General features: G+C 34.4%; 1 protein-coding gene and 12 non-coding genes across 16 annotated transcripts; 12 read left to right on the top strand and 1 right to left on the bottom strand.

Moving 5' to 3' along the window:
- The first annotated feature begins 7499 nt into the window (after nt 1-7499).
- On the top strand, nt 7500-21619 carry mgst3a (microsomal glutathione S-transferase 3a). Of its 4 annotated transcripts, none has more exons than XM_051137828.1 (7): nt 7500-7536; nt 18474-18585; nt 19407-19531; nt 19836-19909; nt 20974-21031; nt 21133-21205; nt 21327-21619. In XM_051137828.1, the coding sequence occupies exons 3-7, from the start codon at nt 19415-19417 to the stop codon at nt 21464-21466; spliced, it is 462 nt and encodes a 153-aa protein (XP_050993785.1). In that variant the 5' UTR covers nt 7500-7536; nt 18474-18585; nt 19407-19414; the 3' UTR covers nt 21467-21619. The 4 variants fall into 4 exon arrangements, with proteins under 4 accessions (XP_050993785.1, XP_050993784.1, XP_050993786.1 ...); XM_051137827.1 differs by lacking the exon at nt 7500-7536 and adding an exon at nt 17779-17926; XM_051137829.1 differs by lacking the exon at nt 7500-7536 and adding an exon at nt 17979-18162.
- On the bottom strand, nt 8579-8650 carry trnad-guc (transfer RNA aspartic acid (anticodon GUC)). Its single transcript has one exon. It is a non-coding gene; the product is annotated as a tRNA-Asp (tRNA).
- trnad-guc (transfer RNA aspartic acid (anticodon GUC)) lies at nt 8763-8834 on the top strand. The gene has a single exon. It is a non-coding gene; the product is annotated as a tRNA-Asp (tRNA).
- On the top strand, nt 9496-9611 carry LOC127151870 (U5 spliceosomal RNA). The gene has a single exon (XR_007824972.1). It is a non-coding gene; the product is annotated as a U5 spliceosomal RNA (small nuclear RNA).
- LOC127151880 (U5 spliceosomal RNA) lies at nt 10525-10637 on the top strand. The gene has a single exon (XR_007824982.1). It is a non-coding gene; the product is annotated as a U5 spliceosomal RNA (small nuclear RNA).
- LOC127151873 (U5 spliceosomal RNA) lies at nt 11142-11257 on the top strand. The gene has a single exon (XR_007824975.1). It is a non-coding gene; the product is annotated as a U5 spliceosomal RNA (small nuclear RNA).
- Nucleotides 12023-12137, top strand: LOC127151878 (U5 spliceosomal RNA). The gene has a single exon (XR_007824980.1). It is a non-coding gene; the product is annotated as a U5 spliceosomal RNA (small nuclear RNA).
- Nucleotides 13054-13168, top strand: LOC127151875 (U5 spliceosomal RNA). The gene has a single exon (XR_007824977.1). It is a non-coding gene; the product is annotated as a U5 spliceosomal RNA (small nuclear RNA).
- On the top strand, nt 13852-13967 carry LOC127151879 (U5 spliceosomal RNA). Its single transcript, XR_007824981.1, has one exon. It is a non-coding gene; the product is annotated as a U5 spliceosomal RNA (small nuclear RNA).
- On the top strand, nt 14446-14560 carry LOC127151877 (U5 spliceosomal RNA). The gene has a single exon (XR_007824979.1). It is a non-coding gene; the product is annotated as a U5 spliceosomal RNA (small nuclear RNA).
- On the top strand, nt 15224-15337 carry LOC127151876 (U5 spliceosomal RNA). Its single transcript, XR_007824978.1, has one exon. It is a non-coding gene; the product is annotated as a U5 spliceosomal RNA (small nuclear RNA).
- On the top strand, nt 15782-15897 carry LOC127151881 (U5 spliceosomal RNA). The gene has a single exon (XR_007824983.1). It is a non-coding gene; the product is annotated as a U5 spliceosomal RNA (small nuclear RNA).
- LOC127151874 (U5 spliceosomal RNA) lies at nt 17956-18070 on the top strand. Its single transcript, XR_007824976.1, has one exon. It is a non-coding gene; the product is annotated as a U5 spliceosomal RNA (small nuclear RNA).
- Nucleotides 21620-22107: the final 488 nt, after the last annotated feature.

The following is a 22107-nucleotide window of genomic DNA, read 5'->3' as shown; positions in this document are numbered from 1 at the left end:
ATTGCCAGAAATAGAATATATACGTGTTAAAATAAATTATATTAGGAAAGGAAAGAAAAGTCTTTAATTCATACATTTGTTTGACAGACTGATGGACAATTGTTCAGCGGCAACGCGCTAAAAAACATATCTTGCCTAGAAGAAAAAAAAAAACACTGAGTCCATATCCAGAAAGACCATCTGAAATGCCTCTTGTCCAAACGGGCTCAGGACAGGAATATGTGTTTAGGGCTTTAACGTTTAGGAAACTACGTGAATTCCTTTTTAATGATGCAACACTGCCATCTACTGATCATAAAAAACCACTGCAACTACAAATCTAACAGTGAAGCAATATTCAGTGTATTAAAGTCATTATAAAAGTAGTTCACCCCATATTGAATTTAACCGGATGAAAACAAGGCTGTGAGGAAAAGACGTCTTTACGGTGCCACGGGTTCTAAAGGGGTATATCACAATTTTCACAACTCACATTGGTCAAAACTGTTCAGTTACAGAAAGCTGTCGTTTCGTCAACTTAATAATCGGTATGTTGTTGTTAAACAACCATGAAATCCATTATTGAACGAGCTGTACTTTTCTTCCTCATCGTTTTCATTTCTGTCAGAAATGAAATATAATGCTACCAAGATTAAGGTCAATAACCAATGCGATTGAAATGTAGAAACAAAAGAGAATAAACAACAAACAGGCCTTCATTGTTAAAACAGATTTCAAATATAAAACTAAACAACATAATTTGATTGTTTATTTATTAGTATAATAACAGATCTTTTGTTTCTGTTTAGTAGACCATGAAGCAGCTTTTCATATACATTTAGTTCCTCAAATATGTGACCCTGGACCACAAAACCAGTCATAAGGGTAAATTTTTCAAAATTGAGATTTATGCATCATCTGAAAGCTGAATAATTAAGCTTTCCATTGATGTATGGTTTGTTAAGACAGGACAATATTTGGTCGAGATACAACTATTTGAAAACCTGGAATTTGATGGTGCAAAAAAATCTAAATATTGAGAAAATTGCCTTTAAATTTGTCCAAATGAAGTTCTTAACAATGTATATTACTAATCAAAAATTAAGTTTTGAAATATTGACAGTAGGAATTTTACAAAATATCTTAATGGAACATGATCTTTACTTCATTTCCTAATGATTTTTGCCATAAAATAAAAATCTATAATTTTGACCCATACAGTGTATTTTTGGCTAGTGCTACAAATATACCCCAGCGACTTAAGACTGATTTTGTGGTCCAGGGTCACATATGTGACCACCAGCAGTGACAGGAATCAAGTTCTGATGTTTAAGCAGAATGTCCCAGTGCAAAAGCATGATCAAAATCTATGCACAATTAACTTTTTTCCAACTCGCTTCTGGAAAATCACTTTATTCATGGTTTTTCTGGTCTGGCTGGTGCGTCTTATTATTTGTTGTTGTCTATCTTCCATCTCATCACTGACATAAATCTTCAGAGGTCCAGTAATACAGGACTGGTTTAGTTCTTTATGAAGAGATTCTCTGATGGAAAAGCTCATCTTTAATGACTTAAACGGAACGACGGCTGGCCTGTTAAGATGAAAGAATGCAAAAGTTAAGAAAAATCCTTTGCATTGTCCCCCAAAACATTCATCAGCAGGGTGAAGCACCTGCAGGTATGGCCGTCTACACCAGGATCATCTTGTGCGGCCCAAGCAGCCTGTCTTCACATGGAGCTCAACGATCAGCCGGGGAATTGAATGGAAGTTGTAAAAATAGATGAAAAAATCCAGAAAAAGAATTCATCCTCATTTGGCTGTGACGGTGGTCTGGGCTTTTTTGTCCCGGGTGTATCCTCAACAGCTGAAATCACTGAAGATGTTTGTGTTTGCAGGGAAAATATCACATCTATCATTCATTTGGGGGCTTGTAGGCCAGAACCGTTTCCACATTTGACATACTACTCAGTCAGGCGGTTTCACGTCACGCTGCTTTTCCAAAAGCCCATTCCCATTCACTGCACAGATTCAAACCCTCACTGATTTCATTTCATTTAATCTGCCCACATACAAAACACAAAAGACATGAACACCCTGCTTCAAATAAAGACAGACAGATAGATAGATAGATAGATAGATAGATAATTAAGTTAACTTAACATTTATAGATTTATGCAATTAGTTGTATAATTTGTAATAATTTTATTTTCAAATAATTACACTAAAAATGAATTGACTTATAACTGACTTATGATTTAGATTTTTATATATAAATTGGTAAAAAATTGCATTTGGGCCCCCTCTCCCTTGTCTGGCCCTTAAAATCAATCTAACCTTCCTTTGTTAGGGACTTATCCCTACCAATATCCAGCGACTACTAAACTGTCCCTAGCAATATAGAGGGCTTGTGAATCTTTTGATTTAGTTTGGAACTGCGAATCGCGAATCATTTGATTTAGATCGGAACTTCGGATCGTGAATCATTTGATTCAGATCGGAGCTTCGGATCACAAATCGCGAATCATATCATTCAGATCAGGACTTCGGAGCGGCTCCATTAATCTTTTCATTTAGATTGGGACTTTGGATTACAAATCACAAATCATTTGATTTAGATCGGGATTTCGGAGTGAATCCATGAATCTATCAATTCGGATACGGACTTCGGCGCGCATATCGCAAGTCATTTGATTTAGATTGAAACTTTGGAGCATATATCCCAAATCATTTGATTTAGATTGAAACTTTAGAGCATATATCCCAAATCATTTGATTTAGATTGGGATGAATGAATCTCCACATCATGTAATTAATTAGATTACAAAATTTAATCAACTGACAACCCTAATAAATATGCAATATATAAATATGCATGGCCTATATATTTCTAAACATATAGGCTACATAAACACACATACACAATTACTTGCATATATGTGTATGTATGCATGTATGTGTATCATTTATGATTGAAAAAAAAAAAAAAAAAAATATATATATATATATATATATAATTTTATAATTGTAAAAAGTACTTGTGTTAGAAATAATTAAACTACAACTGGACCTATGTTCACATACGTGCAAATGCAGGAGACTCGCAGTATTTATTTTCCTTGGTCTCAGTATGCGCCTTGAGTCTAAAACAGTGTGTGTCCTTCAGCATTATAGTGCCGAAACTCCAAAACTCACAAACACAGCATAACCATCAGAAACCTTCCACATACTGTACATACATACCAATGCGCCAGAAGTGATGTATCCTGACTTCTCCTGGAAGAACGAGGAACTCCCTGCTGATGGTTATATCAAGGCTTTGGGCTACTAAACACAGGCCTGAGTTTCCTGTGCGTTCCTGTCTGCTGGTGGGCCGAGCGCTCATCTGTCCGCTGTCCCGCAGAGGCCATAAATTGTTGAGATGAGATGAAGTCCTTGTGTTCCCCCCTAAACTGCTGCGTGAAAGCTGCATGGCCGTGTTTTGACAGCCCGTGGCTTTAAATCATCGTTTTATGACGGCCAGGGAAAACGTGTCCGTGTTCCCGCCGATGATTTACGTTCATTGGAGTCTGGAGGATATGATAATTTGGCCCGAGCAGATGGATTGAGAGATACCAAAGGGCTTCTGTGCCAAACGCTCTCATGCGCCGCACAAATGGAGTCCACATGCGGGAAAAAAAGAGCCTGACATCTCTGTTCATCTCCTCAACGTCACGTGCCTCTTCTCCTGTCTAATGAATTACACTTATGTTCAACTGTACTGGGCAGGGATCAAGTCTCATAATTCATAATTCTGAGTCGCACAATCATAAAAAAGCTTATAGAGAGAAGCCAACATTATGAAAAAATCTAAACTTGATGCCATTGATTTCAGGAACAACTGCTTTCCATGCAGAACAGAGCAGGTTGAGTGATTGGAATGTGAAATCCTCCAAGTTTCCTCCACCATGACTGCAAATTTATAATAAAGTAGGTTTTGTTTATGTTTTTTTTTTCTTCTTTTACAAAGCCAACAGTGTCATTGTTAACACAGGCTGCTATAATCTGCCTGTTGGCCTTATTATAAAAAAGACAGGACTTTTCTAAATGATCTGATTTACAATTTTTGCTTAATAAACAATAAAATGGATACAAAAAGTCCCATCGATTTACATATCTTACCTAAGCAACCACATAGCAACTTAATAAAAACAGCCAGAACGCAACAACATAGAAAGTACTTGATGTTTTGCATTGCAAGCAAGTAACATAATTTTGTTAAGATTTTTTCCCCTAGAAAATCCAGCTCATTTTACAGTTTTAGTACACCAGTAATCTCACTTTTTATTTCCACATAGGAAGAAAAAATCTATATGCATGTTTCTATATATATCATTTAAAAATCAATCAGATTTTAGTTTTAAGAAATGTATACTTTCATTCAGCAACGATGGATTAAATTGATCTGAAGTGTTGGTAATGCATTTATAATGTTACAAAAGATTGATAATTAAAATAAATGCTGTTCTGTTCAATGTTCTATTTATTAAAAAATCGTGAAAAAAGATGCAACTGTTTTCAACACTGATAATAATGAGAAATGTTTCTTGAGCAGCAAATTTGCATATTAGAATGATTTCTAAAGGATCATGTGACACTGAAGACTGGAGTAATGATGCTGAAAATTCAGCTTTGCATCACTGGAATAAATTACATTTTAAAACATATTCACACAGAAAACAGTACTTTGAAATTGCAATAATATTTCAGAAAATTTTAGATTTAAATTTTAAATTTAAATACATGCAGCCTTGGTGAGCAAAAGAGACTTCTTTCAAAATAATTTAAAAAAAACCCAAACTTTTGATGAAGGGCCTAAAAGAAGGCCATCATATTTAGCTCACTTCCAGGAGCAATTTTGCTATCAAGTGCTTTATAAACAAAAAGATTTTTAATGTTTTTTAATTCAAGTCTCTGATGCTTATCAAGGCTGTATGTATTTGATTAAAAGTACAGAAAAAACAGTAATATTGTGAAATATTATTGCAATTTCTAATATTGGTTCCCTATTTTAATAAACTTTAAAATAGAATTTATTTCTGTGACGCAGCACTGAATTTTTAGCATCATTACTCCAGTCTTCAGTGTCACATAATCCTTCAGAAATCGTTTGAATATGCTTATTTATTATCAGTGTTGATATTTCTGTGCTGCTTAATATTTTTTTGGAACCTGTGATTCTTTTTTCTTTGATTCTTTGATGAATGATAAGTTGAAAAGAACAGCTTTTATTCAAACAAGTTAAAAAGAACAGCATTTTTTAAATTAGAAAAATATAAAAGTATTAATTTCTTTGAAAAAAAGTTACTGAATGCAAAGTATTTACCAGCATATCTGTTTGTTTGTTTGTTTTTAAATTGATAATATTTAGAAATCAGCATATTAGAATGATTTATAAAGGATCATGCGATATTAAAGACTGGAGTAATGATGTTGAAAATTCAGCATTGCTTTGCAGAAATAAATTACATTTTACATTATATTAAAATAGAAAACAGCTATTTTAAATTGTAATACTATTTCAGAATATTACTGATTTTTCTGTATTTTTAAACAAATAAATGCAGCCTTGGCGCTGACTTCTTTCACAAACATTACTGACCACAAGCTTTTGAACGGTAGTGTTTGTGTTTTCTATTAAATGTGTCCATGAATGGCTCACTCTTTAACATACTGGAGGTCATGATGTGGACAGGCGGTGGTGGTCTGACCGGATACCCAAACCACACTGGCACTAACTCACTCCTCTACAGGACCAGAGCGTCATCCCAGACAGGCATGAGAGCTGAGCAGGAAGCCAACTAAACTAAACAGTGCTTTGGGTCATATAAGCCAGCAGATGTTCATAGATAATGGCAGAATGGAGTCCAAAACATGTTTAACTTTGTGCATTTATAATCCATAAGTATGGATTAGCCTGCAAAAAATGATTTTTATTCATCAAGAAATTGCACTGCAGCATCCTTATGATAGGGGTCAGAGGTCAATGTAGAAAATATGCTTAAATGAATTTGTGTTAGAAAATCTGATGCATTTCTTGCAGAGCGCTTTTCTGAAAAGTTTTCAATGCAGAAATGAGTCAGATGGAACATTTTCGCTCTCTGGCCCGAGACTCAGGTTTAGCTAATCTGTTATCTGAAGGGCTCTGAATTCTCATAGCAGACTTTCCATCCTTCTCACTTGATTTCCAAAAGTATCTAAACATCCCTGCGTAGACTTTAAACATCGTGTGGTTGGGGCATTTACCAAACGCTCTTTCATCCCACGTCTTCCCACACTGTCCAGCGCACAAAGCCACAGCATGGAAAAAAGATTTCAGCGGTGGAATCACGACTGAGGACGGCCACCCATGTCTTACCTCACGCCCTTTGGCCCCGGTCCTGCGAGATGAGTTTTCCTCACTTGTAACTGGCAGACAGTGAAATGCAGCACAGTTTCGGGTGAAACGGTTTCTTCTCACTGATCCCGTTCATACTGTATGAGAGAGGCAAGGATGAGGAAAGTATTATGCTTGTTACTCAAGCCATTTCCACCATTTTTATAGTGCATATGAATTGTTTTCAGCTTTTATTACCCGGAATATTAGCCTGAATTCCTAACAGTTAGTTTGTGCACATGATGCAATACAGCAATAAAGAGAAAACGGTAAAAGTCGTTATAAAACAATGACTCATGAAGAGGTTTAAAAACGTTTTTGATAATTGAAAAAAGCTGAAATAAAATATAAATATAATTACATGAAAAACTAAATTTAAAAAATATGTCAAAAGCATGTAACATTACTAAAATTAGACAAAAATTAAAATAAAAAATAAACAGTTATTCAAAATATCAACAACAACTATAGTAGTAAGTGTGGAGCTATTTTGTAATCTTCGTGCTCATGGCATTTTGCCTTATTGGAACTTTGCACAAAGCTTGGAAAATAATAAAATGATTTCATTTAGGAGAACTGTTGGGTCCAGTTCATGTGCAAAAACTTATTGTGCTTTTGTTCTGGGCAATATCCAACTGGCCAGACTTTTGAGGCTTGTAACCTACTTCAAAAAGCATTATGAAGAAACTTCAAATTCAGATTTCACTTAGAACTTCTCTCCAATCTAATTCAGGACATAACATTTTTAACTGCTCTTACATGCTATTTATTTATAAGCATAAAACTGCTTAATAATATACTATTATAAAAGTGTGATGTGTATTTTGCCTGTGCATGATTTATAAATCTGTGCAGGGCCTTAATGGAGGCGTGTATGCTATGCCAAATGCCTGTTATTTTTTAATATGTGAGTATATTTTCTTTATTCTTTTTCTAATAGCAGACTTCATGTGTTTATTTGTTTTCTTTATAAACGTCATTTTGCATTTGTATTAAAAAAAAAGCACACACACAGGCATTTCACAGAAGTGCAGACTAATTTGTCACAGGCTTCATTAGACCACAAAAAAAAGGTCCTTCGATGTGGAGTTTTCCAGCAATTTCTGAAACGTGTCAGGTGTTGTACGAAAAACAAAGAGGCAAGGTAAGTGTCAGTTTTCACGGATTTGACTCTTAATTTGGAGACAGAATTAATAGTTTTATTGCAATATCAGGTTGTTGCTTTCTTGAACACACATTTGTGTAATGCTAATGCTAGAAAAGTAGATCCTCAAGGTGGAATAAAGGCCGCTTGATGGATGTCTAATGTCATGGCAATATTTACAATCGTTGTTAACAAGAATATTAACTTTTGATATGTTGTTTGTTCACTTTAATCGTGTAAAACGCAGTTTGGGTTGTAGTACCGTCCATCACCACTACGTGTCGATGTAGTAAATAAACGATTGGCGGTGAGTGCGTGGCGAATATTATTCTCTCAATTTAAAATATCCAATATTTTTTAACGAATGACTTAACATATATTAGCGTATCAGTAAGATGGCTTATTTCTTGAATATGCCTCAAAACTGTGCGTCAACTGTTCGCCGTTTTTCTGTTGATTTCTCGTATTTGTGTCCTGCGATTTTTCATAATGTGTTTTCCCCTTATTTACATCTGTATAGTTTGTTTTATCCACATAGTAATGGAAATTCTGGAAAACAAGTACGTCTTGTTTGTTTTAGCGATTGTGCTGCTTGTTTTGTTATTGTTTAAACTAAAACTTTGTTTCTCCCCGTCCGAGAATCGAACTCCGGTCTCCCGCGCGTCCGCCGAAAATGGTTAAGCTTAAATTCTCTTAAGTTTTCCCATTCATTCTCTGTGGTAGTGTTTAACACTACGGATGCAGTATATGTTTGGCCGCATGTAGATTTCATGGCGCTGTTTCACAGTTTTCGTGGCGGGGTATTTAAGTGTATCTAAAGTGTTTGGTAGCGTAACAGTTGTCTGTCAATCATTCGCTGTGGAGGAGACGCGTTTTACCAAGTGGTTCACAAAATTGTTTTGTTTTGTACAACATACAGTTTTACTGTTAAAATATGTCGGCCTTATGAACTAAAGTATTGCGTAATTGTTTTATTAACTGGGTATATATATACAAGACGTTTCTTTATTCTGTACCTAAAAATAAAAAAAAAAGCTTGTTTCTCCCCGTCGGGGAATCGAACCCCGGTCTTCCGCGTGACAGGCGGAGATACTGTCCACTATACTAACGAGGAGGCAGCTGATCTCAGAACGGCACATAGGACTTTTATTATGAACTTCCTTGTTCAGTACGTTTGAAAAATCTTACATAAAAGTCCCCTATCCCGCGTTAAAATGTCAGTTGGTTCCTCGTTAGTATAGTGGACAGTATCTCCGCCTGTCACGCGGAAGACCGGGGTTCGATTCCCCGACGGGGAGAAACAAATTTTTTGTTGATTTATCTACTAATATTTTAAGAGTAAATGGGCCACCATTGATGGTTACATATTTTCTCATTTGGACTAGTCACAATTATTTATTGTTTTAATTTTAAAAACGGTTGGATCTGATTTATGCTTAAATGCTTGACATTTTTGTTACAAGTATTAAAGTGCTTTTTACTTTATTATATTATATATATATTATTGTATTAATATAAATGACAGTAAAGGCTAGAATGTTTATTGCATTTATTTAATTTGAATCGCATGTTGTATTTGCATTAGATTAGACAAGTTTAACCAAAGCAATTCAAAGGGTACATTTTAAAAAGTGGTTGTCAAAGCGTTTACAGTGAGAGAGACTGATAATGTTACTTAAGACTTTCTACCATGAGCTAAAGCGAGCTGATGACGAAACCGGAAGTAAGCTCTTTTACCCACAATGCAATGCGGTTTAAATATTTTTTCAATTCGTTTAAATATTTTTTATTTTATACATGCATACACTCTTATTTGTAATAGCGTACCCAGTGTAACGTTATTATACTTTGTTCTTATGCATTATATTTTCAGTACTAGTGTATGCCATGGTGTAACCGTTCTTGTGAAGTGTGTTTCTGTCACTCGAGTATGTACTGGTGAACTACGCTACTTTCAGTACACTCATGTTTCTCTTCAGATCGTATAAATCTTTCGCCTTTTACTAAAGATTTCCGTGGAGAGGAACACAATGAGTATAAACTAATTTTTTGATGCCCTGCTTTACTGCGGGGCTTCTCAATTTTGGTGAATGTCAGAATTTATTATTGAAACAGTTTTGGTCTGTTTTAGAATTATATTTGCTTTTTTATTAGGAATTTAATACAGGATTTTGTGGCAGGGGTTTGATGTCTTGTCAAGATATATTGTATTTTGTCTTTTTTTTTCTCGAAAAACAGCGAAAAAGAGAATTTGTGTTTATAAATGCGTGTTTAAATAAGCGCTTGGCACTAGTGATGGGAAGTTCGGATCATTTTACCGACTCGGACCTTTGAGTCTCGTTCAGCAAAATGGACAAATCTTTTTTCGAGTCATTTCGTTCGTTTTAGCACAGTGTAATTAAAATGTTACCTGTTACCTCCCTAACACATCTACTGCTTACACAAAGGTTGATCACACTTAAAACAAAAAACTATAATGCTATAAGAATCAGAAAATATTAATTCATTGTTTACGTGGGTCTTTAGTCTATGATTCGCTCACCTTGCCTCTTATCTGACAAGTTTTCGGGTTTGAGTCGTTCGTTCATCACGTGACAGCCCCATAAGGTGAACGAACGACTCTAAAAACCCGAGGACTCGAAACAGGTGAACTAATTCCAGTACAGAACCTAATAGGATGTTGAACGAATCATTCCCCGAGACGACTCGTTCGTCCCGAGTCACATTAAAGATTCGTTCAAAATGAACGAATCGTCCAAGAACGACACATCACTACTCGGCACTTTCAGTTTAGTGCTCGTGTTAGACTGTGTGAAGAGAACATTTTCTTTTTGTTTTCACTAATGAGACAGTGCCCTCTTTTGGTCAGTTGTACATTTGTGTCAGCCTAAATTAAAATTTAAAAGCAACGGTCGTCGTGTTCCCACCGTTCACGTGAAATGTGTCCCTGTCATTTAAGTACGCACTGCTGCTTTCCTTGAAGTTAGTACATCATGTTTCTTTTCAGACCGAATAAATCTTTCGCCTTTTACTAAAGATTTCCGTGGAAAGGAACGAAATGGGTATAAACTAATTTTTGATGCCCTGCTTAATTGTGGGGCTTATCAATTCTGTAAAAATGTTGTATTTATATATGATAATGTTGTTTGCGTCCGCTTTTATTTAAGGTTAATGTTGGAAAGTTTTTTTGAAAGTATTTGAGTTCGATGACTTATCCCAACACAAATAAAGAAACGACTATTTAAAATGTGTTTTCAATAATTTTTCTTAAGATAGGCTAATCACTTTTGTTTCAGTGTTTGTGTTGGCTTCTGTGAAGAGAATACGATTCCTTTGTATTCACTAATGAAGTTGTGTCCTCTTTTGGTCAGTTGCATATGTTTTTTAAATCAGTTTTTTCAACACCTAAAATCCTATTTAAAACCCCAAAAAGAGAAGACCGAATGAATTGCTGTATTATATTTTACAACATGTTTATGTATTATATAAAAGTATCCAGTCATTCAACAAATAAGCAAATACTAAATGTGTCTGTCAGGTTCCAACCGTTCTTGTGAAACGCGTTCTTGACGCTCAAGTACGTACTAGCGTTCTTAACAGCTAGTACACTCATGTTTTTCTTCATATCGTATAAATCTTTCGCCTTTTACTAAAGATTTCCGTGGAGAGGAACACTATGAGTATAAACTAATTTTTTGATGCTCTGCTTAATTGCGGGGCTTGTCAATTGTGTTGAATGTCAGATTATCATAATTTCAGTAATGTAATTTTGTTCTGTTTCAGACAAAAAATCCAGTTTGTTTGCTTAGACTTTGAACAGGATCTTAATGGTTCGGAGTTTAATTCTCTGTAATGACGAATTATATTTCGCTATTTTTTTTCGCTCAGAACACATTCTGCAAAAAAGACAAGTTCTACCATGTTTTGTTATTATGCAGTAAAGGAACAACAATTACAAAGACAAAAGAAAAGAAAACAAAAAAATAAATAAATGAGAGTTACAGTAATCCAAAGCATTATAATTTATCTTAAAAGATTTACCCCATAAAAGAGTCTTACATGCGATAGAGTTATTAGAGTTTTTTTAAAGAGTTCACTTACACACCAAAATATTTTCTGAAAATAAAACAGTAAGGAGTTTTCTTTGAAAATGTACATTTATGAATGTGAAATTTTCCAAGGAATAGCAATAAATGAATAATAAATTTAAAGTGAGAAGGGTCTACATTCAGAGAGTAATCAAAAAACATATTTTTGGGGGTTATACACAACTTTGGAAGTAATTTTTTTTTTTTTTAACAGTTCTATCATGTTTATAAATGTCTGTCCAAATTAGCGCTCGTCACTTTTAGGTTAGAGGCAGTGCCCTCTTTTGGTCAGTTGTGTATTGTGTCAGCCTAAAAGTAAACGTCGTCAGGTTCCCACCGTTCTCGTGAAATGTGTTCCTGTCACTCAAGTACGCACTGCTGCTTGCTTTAAAGCTAGTACACTCATGTTTTTCTTCATATCGTATAAATCTTTCGCCTTTTACTAAAGATTTCCGTGGAGAAAATTACTATGAGTATAATTTAATTTTTTGATGCCCTGCTTAATTGTGGGGTTTTTCAATTTTATTTAAATATCAGATTTTTTTGTGATAGTGTTGTTTTGTTATAATCTTATGCTAGAAGTGTTTTTTAAAGTGTATTATTTTTTTACATAACGCGAAGTTTACTTTCAGAACGCCAATTTATAAATAATTTACTCACTCCTTGTCATCCAAGACGTTCATGTCTTTCTGTCTTCAGTCGTAAAGAAAACGCTGTTTACAAACAAAAAAGTACAACGTACCGGACGATTCTGAAGTTGTAGGAGAAAATACGATCGAGTTTTTCGCCATATTCTACCATTTTTAGCCGGAGTACACAGACGATGAACTTAGACATGATTCGTAGTAGTTACGGGAAGTTCGGATCATTTTACCGACTCGAATCTTTGAGTCTCGTTCAGCAAAATGAACGAATCTTTTTTCGAGTCATTTAGTTCATTTTAGCAAAATCAGCATCACGTGACAGTCGCATAAGATGAACGAACGACTCGGAAAAACCCGAAGACTCGTGAACTAATTCCAGTAAAGAACTTAACAGGATGTTGCGCATGCGCGACTGAAGGAATCACTTCACCAGACGACTCGTTTTCCGCGAGTCACATTAAAGATCGTTCAAAATGAATTAATCGTTCAAGAACTACCACTGGACGCGCGTCCGAGAGCCTGTGCTACGCGAGCTTTTGTGCTTAAAAGTATACATTTTTTTATTTTTCGGAAAAAGAAAGGACCGATCGTTTCACTAAGACCCTTCTTCCTTGGCTGGGATCGTTTAGAGTCCTTTGAAGCTGCATTTAAACTACATTTTGAAATCTCAAAATCTCATACTACAAATAAATTGCTGAATATATTGCGTCTGTCAGGTTCCAACCGTTCTTGTGAAACGCGTTCCTGACGCTCAAGTACGTACTAGCGCCCCTGGGAAGTTAGTATGCTCATGTTTTTCTTCATTTCGTATAAATCTTTCGCCTTTTACTAAAGATTTCCGTGGAGAAGGACACAATGAGTTAAAATTAATTTTTTGATGTTCTGCTTAATTGTAGGACTTTTTATTTCGGTTGAAATATCAGATTTGTTTGATAGTTTAGCGTTTGTGGAAATAATGTTGTGGTTCTTCTGTAAATTTTCTTTTAAGTGTGTACTTTGTGGAAGTGTATTTGTTTTTGCACGTATATGTTATGTTTTTTGCTCATAATACATACAACAAAAAAGACGAGAAAAAAACAATGAGGGTTACATAAAATAATCCAAAGCATATTATGTTATTTTATAGCTAAGATTTACACCATGAAAGAGTTATTAGATTTTTTTTAAAGAGTTCACATACACACCAAAATCTTTTCTGAAAATAAAAAAGGCGTTTTCTGAGAAAATGTACATTTAAATTTACATTTTGCAAGGAATAGCAATAAATTAATAATTTACAGTCAGAGGGGTCTACATTCAAAGAGTAACCAAAAACACATCTTTGGGGGTTATACAGAAGTTTGGAAGTAAATATTTTTTAACAGTTCTGCCATGTTTATAAATGTCTGTCCAAATAAGCGCTCCTTGCTTTCAGTTTAAAGAACATTTTCTTTTTGTGTTCACTAATGAGGCAGTGCCCTCTTTTGGTCAGTTGTGTATAGTGTATTGTGTCAGCCTAAAAGTAAACGTCGTCGGGTTCCCACCGTTCTCGTGAAATGTGTTCCTGTCACTCAAGTACATACTGCTGCTTTCTTCAAACTAGTTCACTCATGTTTTACTTCATATCGTATAAATCTTTCGCCTTTTACTAAATATTTCCGTGGAGTGGAACACCATGAGTATAATATAATTTTTTGATGCTCTGCTTAATTGTGGGGCTTCTAGTTCTGTTCGAATATCAGATTCACTTATGTTAGTAGTGTTTCTTTGTTGCGGTTTCATGTTAGGGTGTTCTTTTATAAAGATGTGTTAGTTTCTTAGTACAATTTGAATACTTGAGATTGTATTTCTGAGATCTCAGAAATAATTGTAGGGATTTTTAATTTGGTAAATACATCGGATCTATTTAGTGGTGTTGTTGAACATTTTCTTTGTATTTACTAATGAAATAGTGCCCTCTTTTGGTCACTTGTGTCTTTTATAGTGTGTATTGTTTTTGTGGAAGCATTTACTCCTGTAAAAAAAATTAAATGTATATTTTGTGAAAGTATACTCATTTCTGCACATATGTGTTATGCACAGATGTTTTCATCAATGTCTGTCCAAATAAGCTCATTACTTTTTTGCCAGGTTCCAACCGTCTTTGTGAAATGTGTTCCTGACGATGAAGTACGTACTAACGCTATTAAGAAGCTAGTACACTCATGTTTTTCTTCATATCGTATAAATCTTTCGCCTTTTACTAAAGATTTCCGTGGAGAAAGACACCATGAGTATAATTTAATTTTTTGCTGCCCTGCTTAATTGTGGGGCTTCTGATTTTGTTAAAATATCAGATTTATTTATGATAATGGCTTTGTTTTGTGTTTTTTTTCTTAGGAAGTTTATTTTATGAAAATTCATTTAGTTTCTTCATATAATTTAAATGCTTGAGATTGTATCTCTGAAATAATTGTAGGGCATTTCAATCTGGTAAATACATCGGATCCATTTAACAGTTTATTTATATTCACTAATGAAATAGTGCCCTCTTTTGGTCACTTGTGTCTTTTATAGTGTGTATTGTGTTTGTGAAAGCATTTACTCCTGTAAAAAATTAAATGTATATTTTGTGAAAGAATACTCATTTCTGCACATATGTGTTATGCACAGATGTTTTCATCATTGTCTGTCCAAATAAGCTCATCACTTTTGCTTTAGTGTTTGTGTTAGCTTCTGTGAAGAGAACATTTCCTTTATTCACTAATGAAATAGTTCACTCTTTTGGTCAGTTGCATATCTGTTTTTTTAATCAAGATATTGTATTGTTGATATATTGGTGTTGTATTATATTTTACAAAATGTTTATGTATTATACAAAATTATCCAGTTATACAAAAAATAATCAAATACCAAATGTGTCTGTCAGGTTCCAACCGTTCTTGTGAAATGCGTTCCTAACGGTTAAGTACGTACTAGCGCTTTTAAGAAGCTAGTAGACTCATGTTTCTCTTCAAATCGTATAAATCTTTCGCCTTTTACTAAAGATTTCCGTGGAGAGGAACACAATGAGTATAAACTAATTTTTGATGCCCTGGTTATTTGTGGGGCTTCTCAATTCAGTGAAAATATCAGATTTATTTAACAGTAGTGTTTATTTATGGTAGCGTTTTTATTTTTTCTATTTTGTGAAAGTCTGTGTGCATATGTTGTGCACAGATTGTTTTATTAATGTCTTCTCAAATAAGCTCGTTATTTTTTCCTTTGTATTCGCTAATGAAATAGTGCCCTTTGCTCAGTTGTAGGGCCATGTAGGATATCTGTGTCTTTTAATCAGACATCGTGGAGTTTTTATAGTCTACATAAAATCATATATAAAAACATAAAAAGGAAGACCGAATGGGTTGCTTAATTACAATATGCAAAATGTTGTAAGTGCCCAGTCATACAACAAATAATTAAATGCTGAAAATATTGCGTCTGCCAGGTTCCAACCGTCTTTGTGAAATGTGTTCCTGACGCTGAAATACGTACTAGCGCTGTCAAGAAGCTAGTACACTAATGTTTCTTTTCATATCGTATAAATGTTTTGCCTTTTACCAAAGATTTCTGTGGAGAAGGACATCATGAGTATAATTTAATTTTTTGATGTTCTGGTTAAGTGTGGGGTTTTTCAATTTGGTTAAAATATTAGAATTTGTTTTTATGTTTTTAGTATGGGTGTGAACATCATGAGGTATTTTATGTTTACTTGAAGTTTGAAGGTGGTAACAGTGAAAGATTGAGATATTTTACAAAGATTCATTTTATCTATTTATTAGGTTTTTTGTTTAACGAAGGTTTAGAAGGGTAGGCGAGAGATCGTTTTCTTCAAGAGGTATATTCACATGCAGAAATGGAAAGATTTACCCTTATTATTAATAGGCAGAATCAGTGTTGTAAAAATGAATATCTTACTTAAATATATGTATAAATTTCAGTGTCTTCCCTTGAACATTCCCAAGTCATACTTTAAGGAACTAAACAAAGTATTTTCAGACTTTCTGTGGAAAGGCAAAAACCCGAGAGTAAAACTTCTTAAACTTCAAGCACCATGTAAGAAAGGTGGGCTGAACTTTCCCAATTTTAGACATTATTACTTAGCATCGCAATTTCGGGCTATATGGATCTGGCTCCACCCTGATGAGGTTGATACTAGATGGACAGATATAGAACAGTGGGAGATGAGTTCCATCCCACTAAGGGTTGTTCCTTTTTTGAGGTCAAAAAGTTATCTACATTCACTAAAAATAAATTAATACTTAATACATTTTCTACCTGGGTAGAATCACATAATCTATGCAGTTTTAATACTGTCCAACTTAGACATTTACCTCTTTGTGAAAACCCTATTGTTCCTCCTGGTATTGCTGATAGCATCTTAAAAGCATGGGTGAGTAAAGGAATAAAGACACTGGAGGACTTGTATGCCAATGAGTCCTTAATGAGCTTTGAATTGCTATCCCAGACATATAATATTCCTAAACATAATTTTTTCGAATATTTGCAAGTCAGACACTGGGTCAAAGAGATCACCCCTAAGACATTTCCCAAAATTCCAACATTTTCGCCGTTTGAAAATGTTATGTTTAACAAGATTGTGTTCTCTCCGAGAGGTATTGCTTCTGTAGGATATAGTACATTAACAAACAATTTTAAGCCATTTGACAATGTGGTCTTGAAACAGAGATGGGAGAGAGATCTTGACTGCACATACAGTCCGGTAGAGTGGGAGTGTGCTATGAAGAATGCGGACTACTTTTATATCCACCAAACACAGACAAATCCAATTTAATATTCTGCATCGAACGTATTATACTCCTCACAAACTCCACATGTTAAACACTACTATACCTTCCAAATGTCAAAGGTGTAAAATGTTTGAAGGCAATTTACTTCATATGCTTTGGAATTGTCCTGTACTGAAGGATTTTTGGGAATGTATAATTGATATATCTTCAAAGGTTATTGGTAGCCCAATCAGTTATGATCCTAGAGTTTGGGTATTAGGGGATACTGAGTCATTAGATTTGTCTCATCATAAAAAATATTTCATATTTTTGGCTGGTACAGCTGGGAAAAAATGTATATTATAGTGAATTGGAAGTCGACTCTAAAAAACATTGGATCAACGAACTCCTTTCATATTGCACCCCTGAGAAAATCCCTTTCAATGTTAGAAAATCACCAAAATCTTTTGAAAAAATTTGGGGCTCTTTTTTGGAGCATTTACCTTCTCTTGTTGCAAAATAACTGAAAAATGATTGTTATTTATTTATTTATTTTTTTGTCTTTCTTTGTTTCTGTCTTCCTCTTGTTATTGAAGAAAAATGTTTGTAATGTTTGTTTATACAACATATGTTTTGCTTCACATTACATTTGAAAATAAAACTATAAAAAAAGAGGTATATTCACTAGTGAAATAGTGCCCTCTTTTGGTCAGATGTATACTTGTAACCGCTTAACATTGATAGTTGAGTGATTTTGTTTTGTTTGAAATTACAATAAGAGAAGACCGGGTGAGCTGCTGTATTATATTATACAAAATGTTGTAACTAACCACATACAACACAGCAAACAATCAATGTTAAATGTTAAACAGACGGCGACGACGTCCGTCGGGTTCCCACCGTTCTCGTGAAATGTGTTCCTGTCACTCAAGTACGTACTGCTGCTTTCTTAAAGCTAGTACACTCATGTTTTTCTTCATATCGTATAAATCTTTCGCCTTTTACTAAAGATTTCCGTGGAGAGGAATACTATGAGTATAAACTAATTTTTTGATGCCCTGCTTAATTGCGGGGTGTGTAGATGTGTTTAAATGACAGATATATAGGTGTTTTGATTAATAGAACGTTTGAACCCTGTAGTGTTTATAAAGTAAGCAGACAACCAGTGTAAGTATTTTAGCGTTTGTTTTTTTTCTCTGCAGTAATTTTAAAAGTCTTTTTTATTATGCAACTTTTAGTAGCTACTTCGTTTTCACCATAACCCCAATGCTGACGTGGCGTTAAAAACAATAAAGTATTTTTTTATTCAAGATTAGAAAATAAGAAAACAAGATGTGTATTTACCAACCATATACAAAACAGCACGACCAGAATGTACAAAATATTTTGAAATACATATTTTTTATAATTGTTATTTAAAAATTATATTTTAAATGGTTCCATTTTTTTAAACAAAGCGTGCATTTGGCTTTTTGAAGGAGGATGAGGCTTGCGGAGTTTGACCCTTTACCTATAAGCGTCACCTTTACTACATGATCTTTGTCCTTCGGCCTCCGCCCTCCAGATAACCAGCACAGAAGCACAGCACAGGTAACAAAACCAAATCAGCAAATGTTTTTAAACCTTTTTGATTATTTAAAAAATAATAATAATAAAATAATGGACCTCACATTTCCGGGTTTCTCAGCAGCGGAAGTCGTCATAGTTCGATAAAAACCTAGAGCAGTGAATGGGAGAGCGCCACAAATATATATATTTTTGCATTCCCATTTGCTCAAATAGCAAAAGAACTCCACGAAACCGTTTTCACTATTTTTAATCAAAGGAAAAAAAGATTGATATTGATATTCAAAAATTACCGTCTCTCCCATAGACGCTGCATTAGAAACACCCTCGCATTAGCTTTACGCGTTTTTGGAACTTGATGAAAAGGTGATGTAATACAAAGTGTTATAAATGTAAAACTTTAAAGGATTTATGCTGCTGACGACCGTTGAAACGTCATCACAATCTTGTAAAAAAGTCCATGCAACTAACAGCAAGATTACTGACTTGAATGCATGCCTTTTGCTTTTACACTCTTGTGAATGGTGCACACAGCAAATTTACCTGTTCCTGCACGTGTGCTTCTTTTACAAAAATATGCATTCTTGACAGCTATTAGAATTATTTGACTTTAACCTTACCGCAGCTATTAAGTTTTCTCATTTTGGGCATTTGATAGTAACTAAAGTCCGCTTACAGACAGAGACTGACTGAGTGCATTCTCATTTCTGTCACAAACCAGCTATTTTTGTTTGTCTGTAATCAGCATCAAATGGAGATGTTTCACATATTTTAGCCCTTCCGTGCTGTGCACATCTGTATGTCATCTTCACACAGATACTGTGATATTTCTGTTTTATCCTCAGTTTTGAAGATGGTGGTTTTGTCTAAAGAGTACGGCTATGTGGCTCTGACCGGAGCGGCATCATCTCTCCTGATGTTTTATCTGTCTTATAATGTGGTGAAGGCTCGGATTAAATACAATGTCCCGGTAACTTAACATACACTAATCACTGAACATGCACTGATAATTGATGTTCTGTATACACACAGTTCAGTAATTTATTGGGACTACTGAAAAATACAGGCAGCATTTGTCAGCCGCATTTGTGTACTGAAACCGAACTGAGCAACTGTAGCTATACTGTAATAATATTACATGTAAAAAATAAATTATAAATAAAAATTAGACAGTAGTTCACACTTTCACAGCATCTTTGATATGTTTTGCTAAAGATTTGCTTAATGGACGCAATTTAGTTTGCCCTGAATCAAGAAGAACATTTATTTTCTAGTATCCGACAATGTACAGTGATGATCCAGAGACTGGTCGCCATTTCAACTGTATCCAACGAGCGCATCAGAACACGTATGTTTAATATCCATCACTCAGGAAATACCGTTGAGGTTAAGTTTACACACACCTTGCAGAATCTGCAAAGTGTTCATTATTTTACCAAAATAAGAGGGATCGTACAAAATGCATGTTATTTTTTATTTAGTACTGACCTGAAGATATTTCACATAAAAGATGATTACATATAGTTCACAGGAGAAAATAATAGTTTATAAAAACTGTGCTTTTCAAAAGTTCACATACACTTGATTCTTAATACTGTGTTGTTACCTGAATGATCCACAGCTGTGTTTTTTTGTTTAGTGATAGTTGTTCATGAGTTGCTTGTTTGTCCTGAGCAGTTAAACTGTCCCTTGTACTTCAGATACACTTTTGTGTATTTGAACCATTTCCAATAATGACTGTATGATTTTGAGATCCATCTTTTCACACTGAGGACAACTGAGGGACTCGTATGCAATTATTACAGAAGGTTCAAACGCTCACTGATGCTTCAGAAGGAAACACAATGCTTGAAGAGCTGGGGGTGAAAACTTTTGAACATAATGAAGATGTGTACAGTTTTCTTATTTTGCATAAATATATTTTTTTTCATTTAGTACTGCCCTTCATAAGCTACAGAAGATACTTACATGTTTCCCAGAAGACAAAATAAGTTAAATTTACCCTGATCTTCAAATTCCAAAAGTTTTCACCCCCAGCTCTTTATGCATCGTGTTTCTTTCTAAAGCATCAGTGAGCATTTGAACCTTCTGTAATAGTTGCATATGAATCCCTCAGTTGTCCTCAGTGTGAAAAGATGGATCTCAAAATCATACAGTCATTGTTAAAAAGGGTTCAAATACACAGAAATGCTGAAAAACCAAAGAATTTGTGGGACCTGAAGGATTTTTTTGAAGAACAGCAAGCAGCAAGAACCTTTTGACCTCAACTCTATGTGTCTGTGCATGGCAGATCTTATATTACTGCTTAATATTAAAGTTTCCTTTACAATAAATATAAGCTTATATAAAAGTGAATGTTGTGGGGTTTTTTTATTTTATCACTTATTGTTTGTGATTATTATTGTAAAACAGAATTGAACTCTTGTCGCCATTCCTGTTTCATTTATCTGTGGGAGGGATTCAGCACCCAGTGAGTACAGATTCAAGCTTTATTAACCCTTACCTGCACGTGCACTATAAATACACATGTAAACTGTCAAGTGAACTGTTTGTTGTGTTTGTGCTTCTCAGCGTCTGGCCAGCGCGTTGGGAATGATCTGGATTTTCAGTCGGGTGCTGTACGCTCAGGGATACTCTACTGGAAGTGAGTCTCTGCACATCCACAGGACTGATCTGTGTATATTTAAGACATTTAAGCTGACAGAATGAATACAGGTCAAAACATCTATTAAAATTTGTTTCTGTATTGTGTTCTGTCCTGTTAGAGCCCAAGAAGCGCCACCGAGGGACGTTCGGTATGGTTGCTTTGCTGGGTCTGTTTCTGTGCACGGTGAACACTGGGAGGACGCTGCTCGGATGGGACAATGGGTTGACATGGGTCAAATGGCCCAGATGTTTTAAATAGTAAAAACTGCATTTACATTTCAGTTCCATTTTAATTCTACATTTTGTAAAATGACTTTAAAAAACACTAATTTTCTCTGTTGTGAAAACCAGCCTCGCTACACACTGTAATTTGCTGTGTGTACATTTGAACTTGAAATAAACTGTACAAAAGTTAAAAAGTTCTGTTCAGTTGCTTTTTTCTCTTAAAATTACATAAAAATGACATTTGAAACATGTATACTATAACAACCAAATGCATGAAGATTTATCACATCAGTGTTATTTTAGCATAACTGAGGCACTGTTACAGTTTTTTTTTTTTTTGTTTGTTTTTTTTTTTGTATATATTTTGAATTAGTTTCATAGTATTTTTGTTTTCATTTTAAATTTGGCTAGTTTAGTAATTTAGTTGTATTTTTCTTGTCATTTTATTTATTATTTTTAAAATGTATATAGTTTCTATTCATTTTTATTTCCGGTTTAATTTGTTATACCTTGGTATATCACGTTAAACTAAATAAAAATGAGATGTTGCTTTGGCAACAAGTTAAAAAATATAATAATATTATTATTGTAATTTATTAATGTACTTAAAGTGTTCTTTTAATATTTTACTTCTGTTAACTTTCATTTCAAGTAAAAGGTTTTTATGTTTTCTTT

Source organism: Labeo rohita, chromosome 20 (assembly GCF_022985175.1).
Source record: "Labeo rohita strain BAU-BD-2019 chromosome 20, IGBB_LRoh.1.0, whole genome shotgun sequence".
NCBI classification, from domain to species: Eukaryota; Metazoa; Chordata; class Actinopteri; order Cypriniformes; family Cyprinidae; genus Labeo; species Labeo rohita.
Note: the sequence above shows the minus strand (reverse complement) of the source record. Positions and strands in the feature narration are given on the sequence as shown.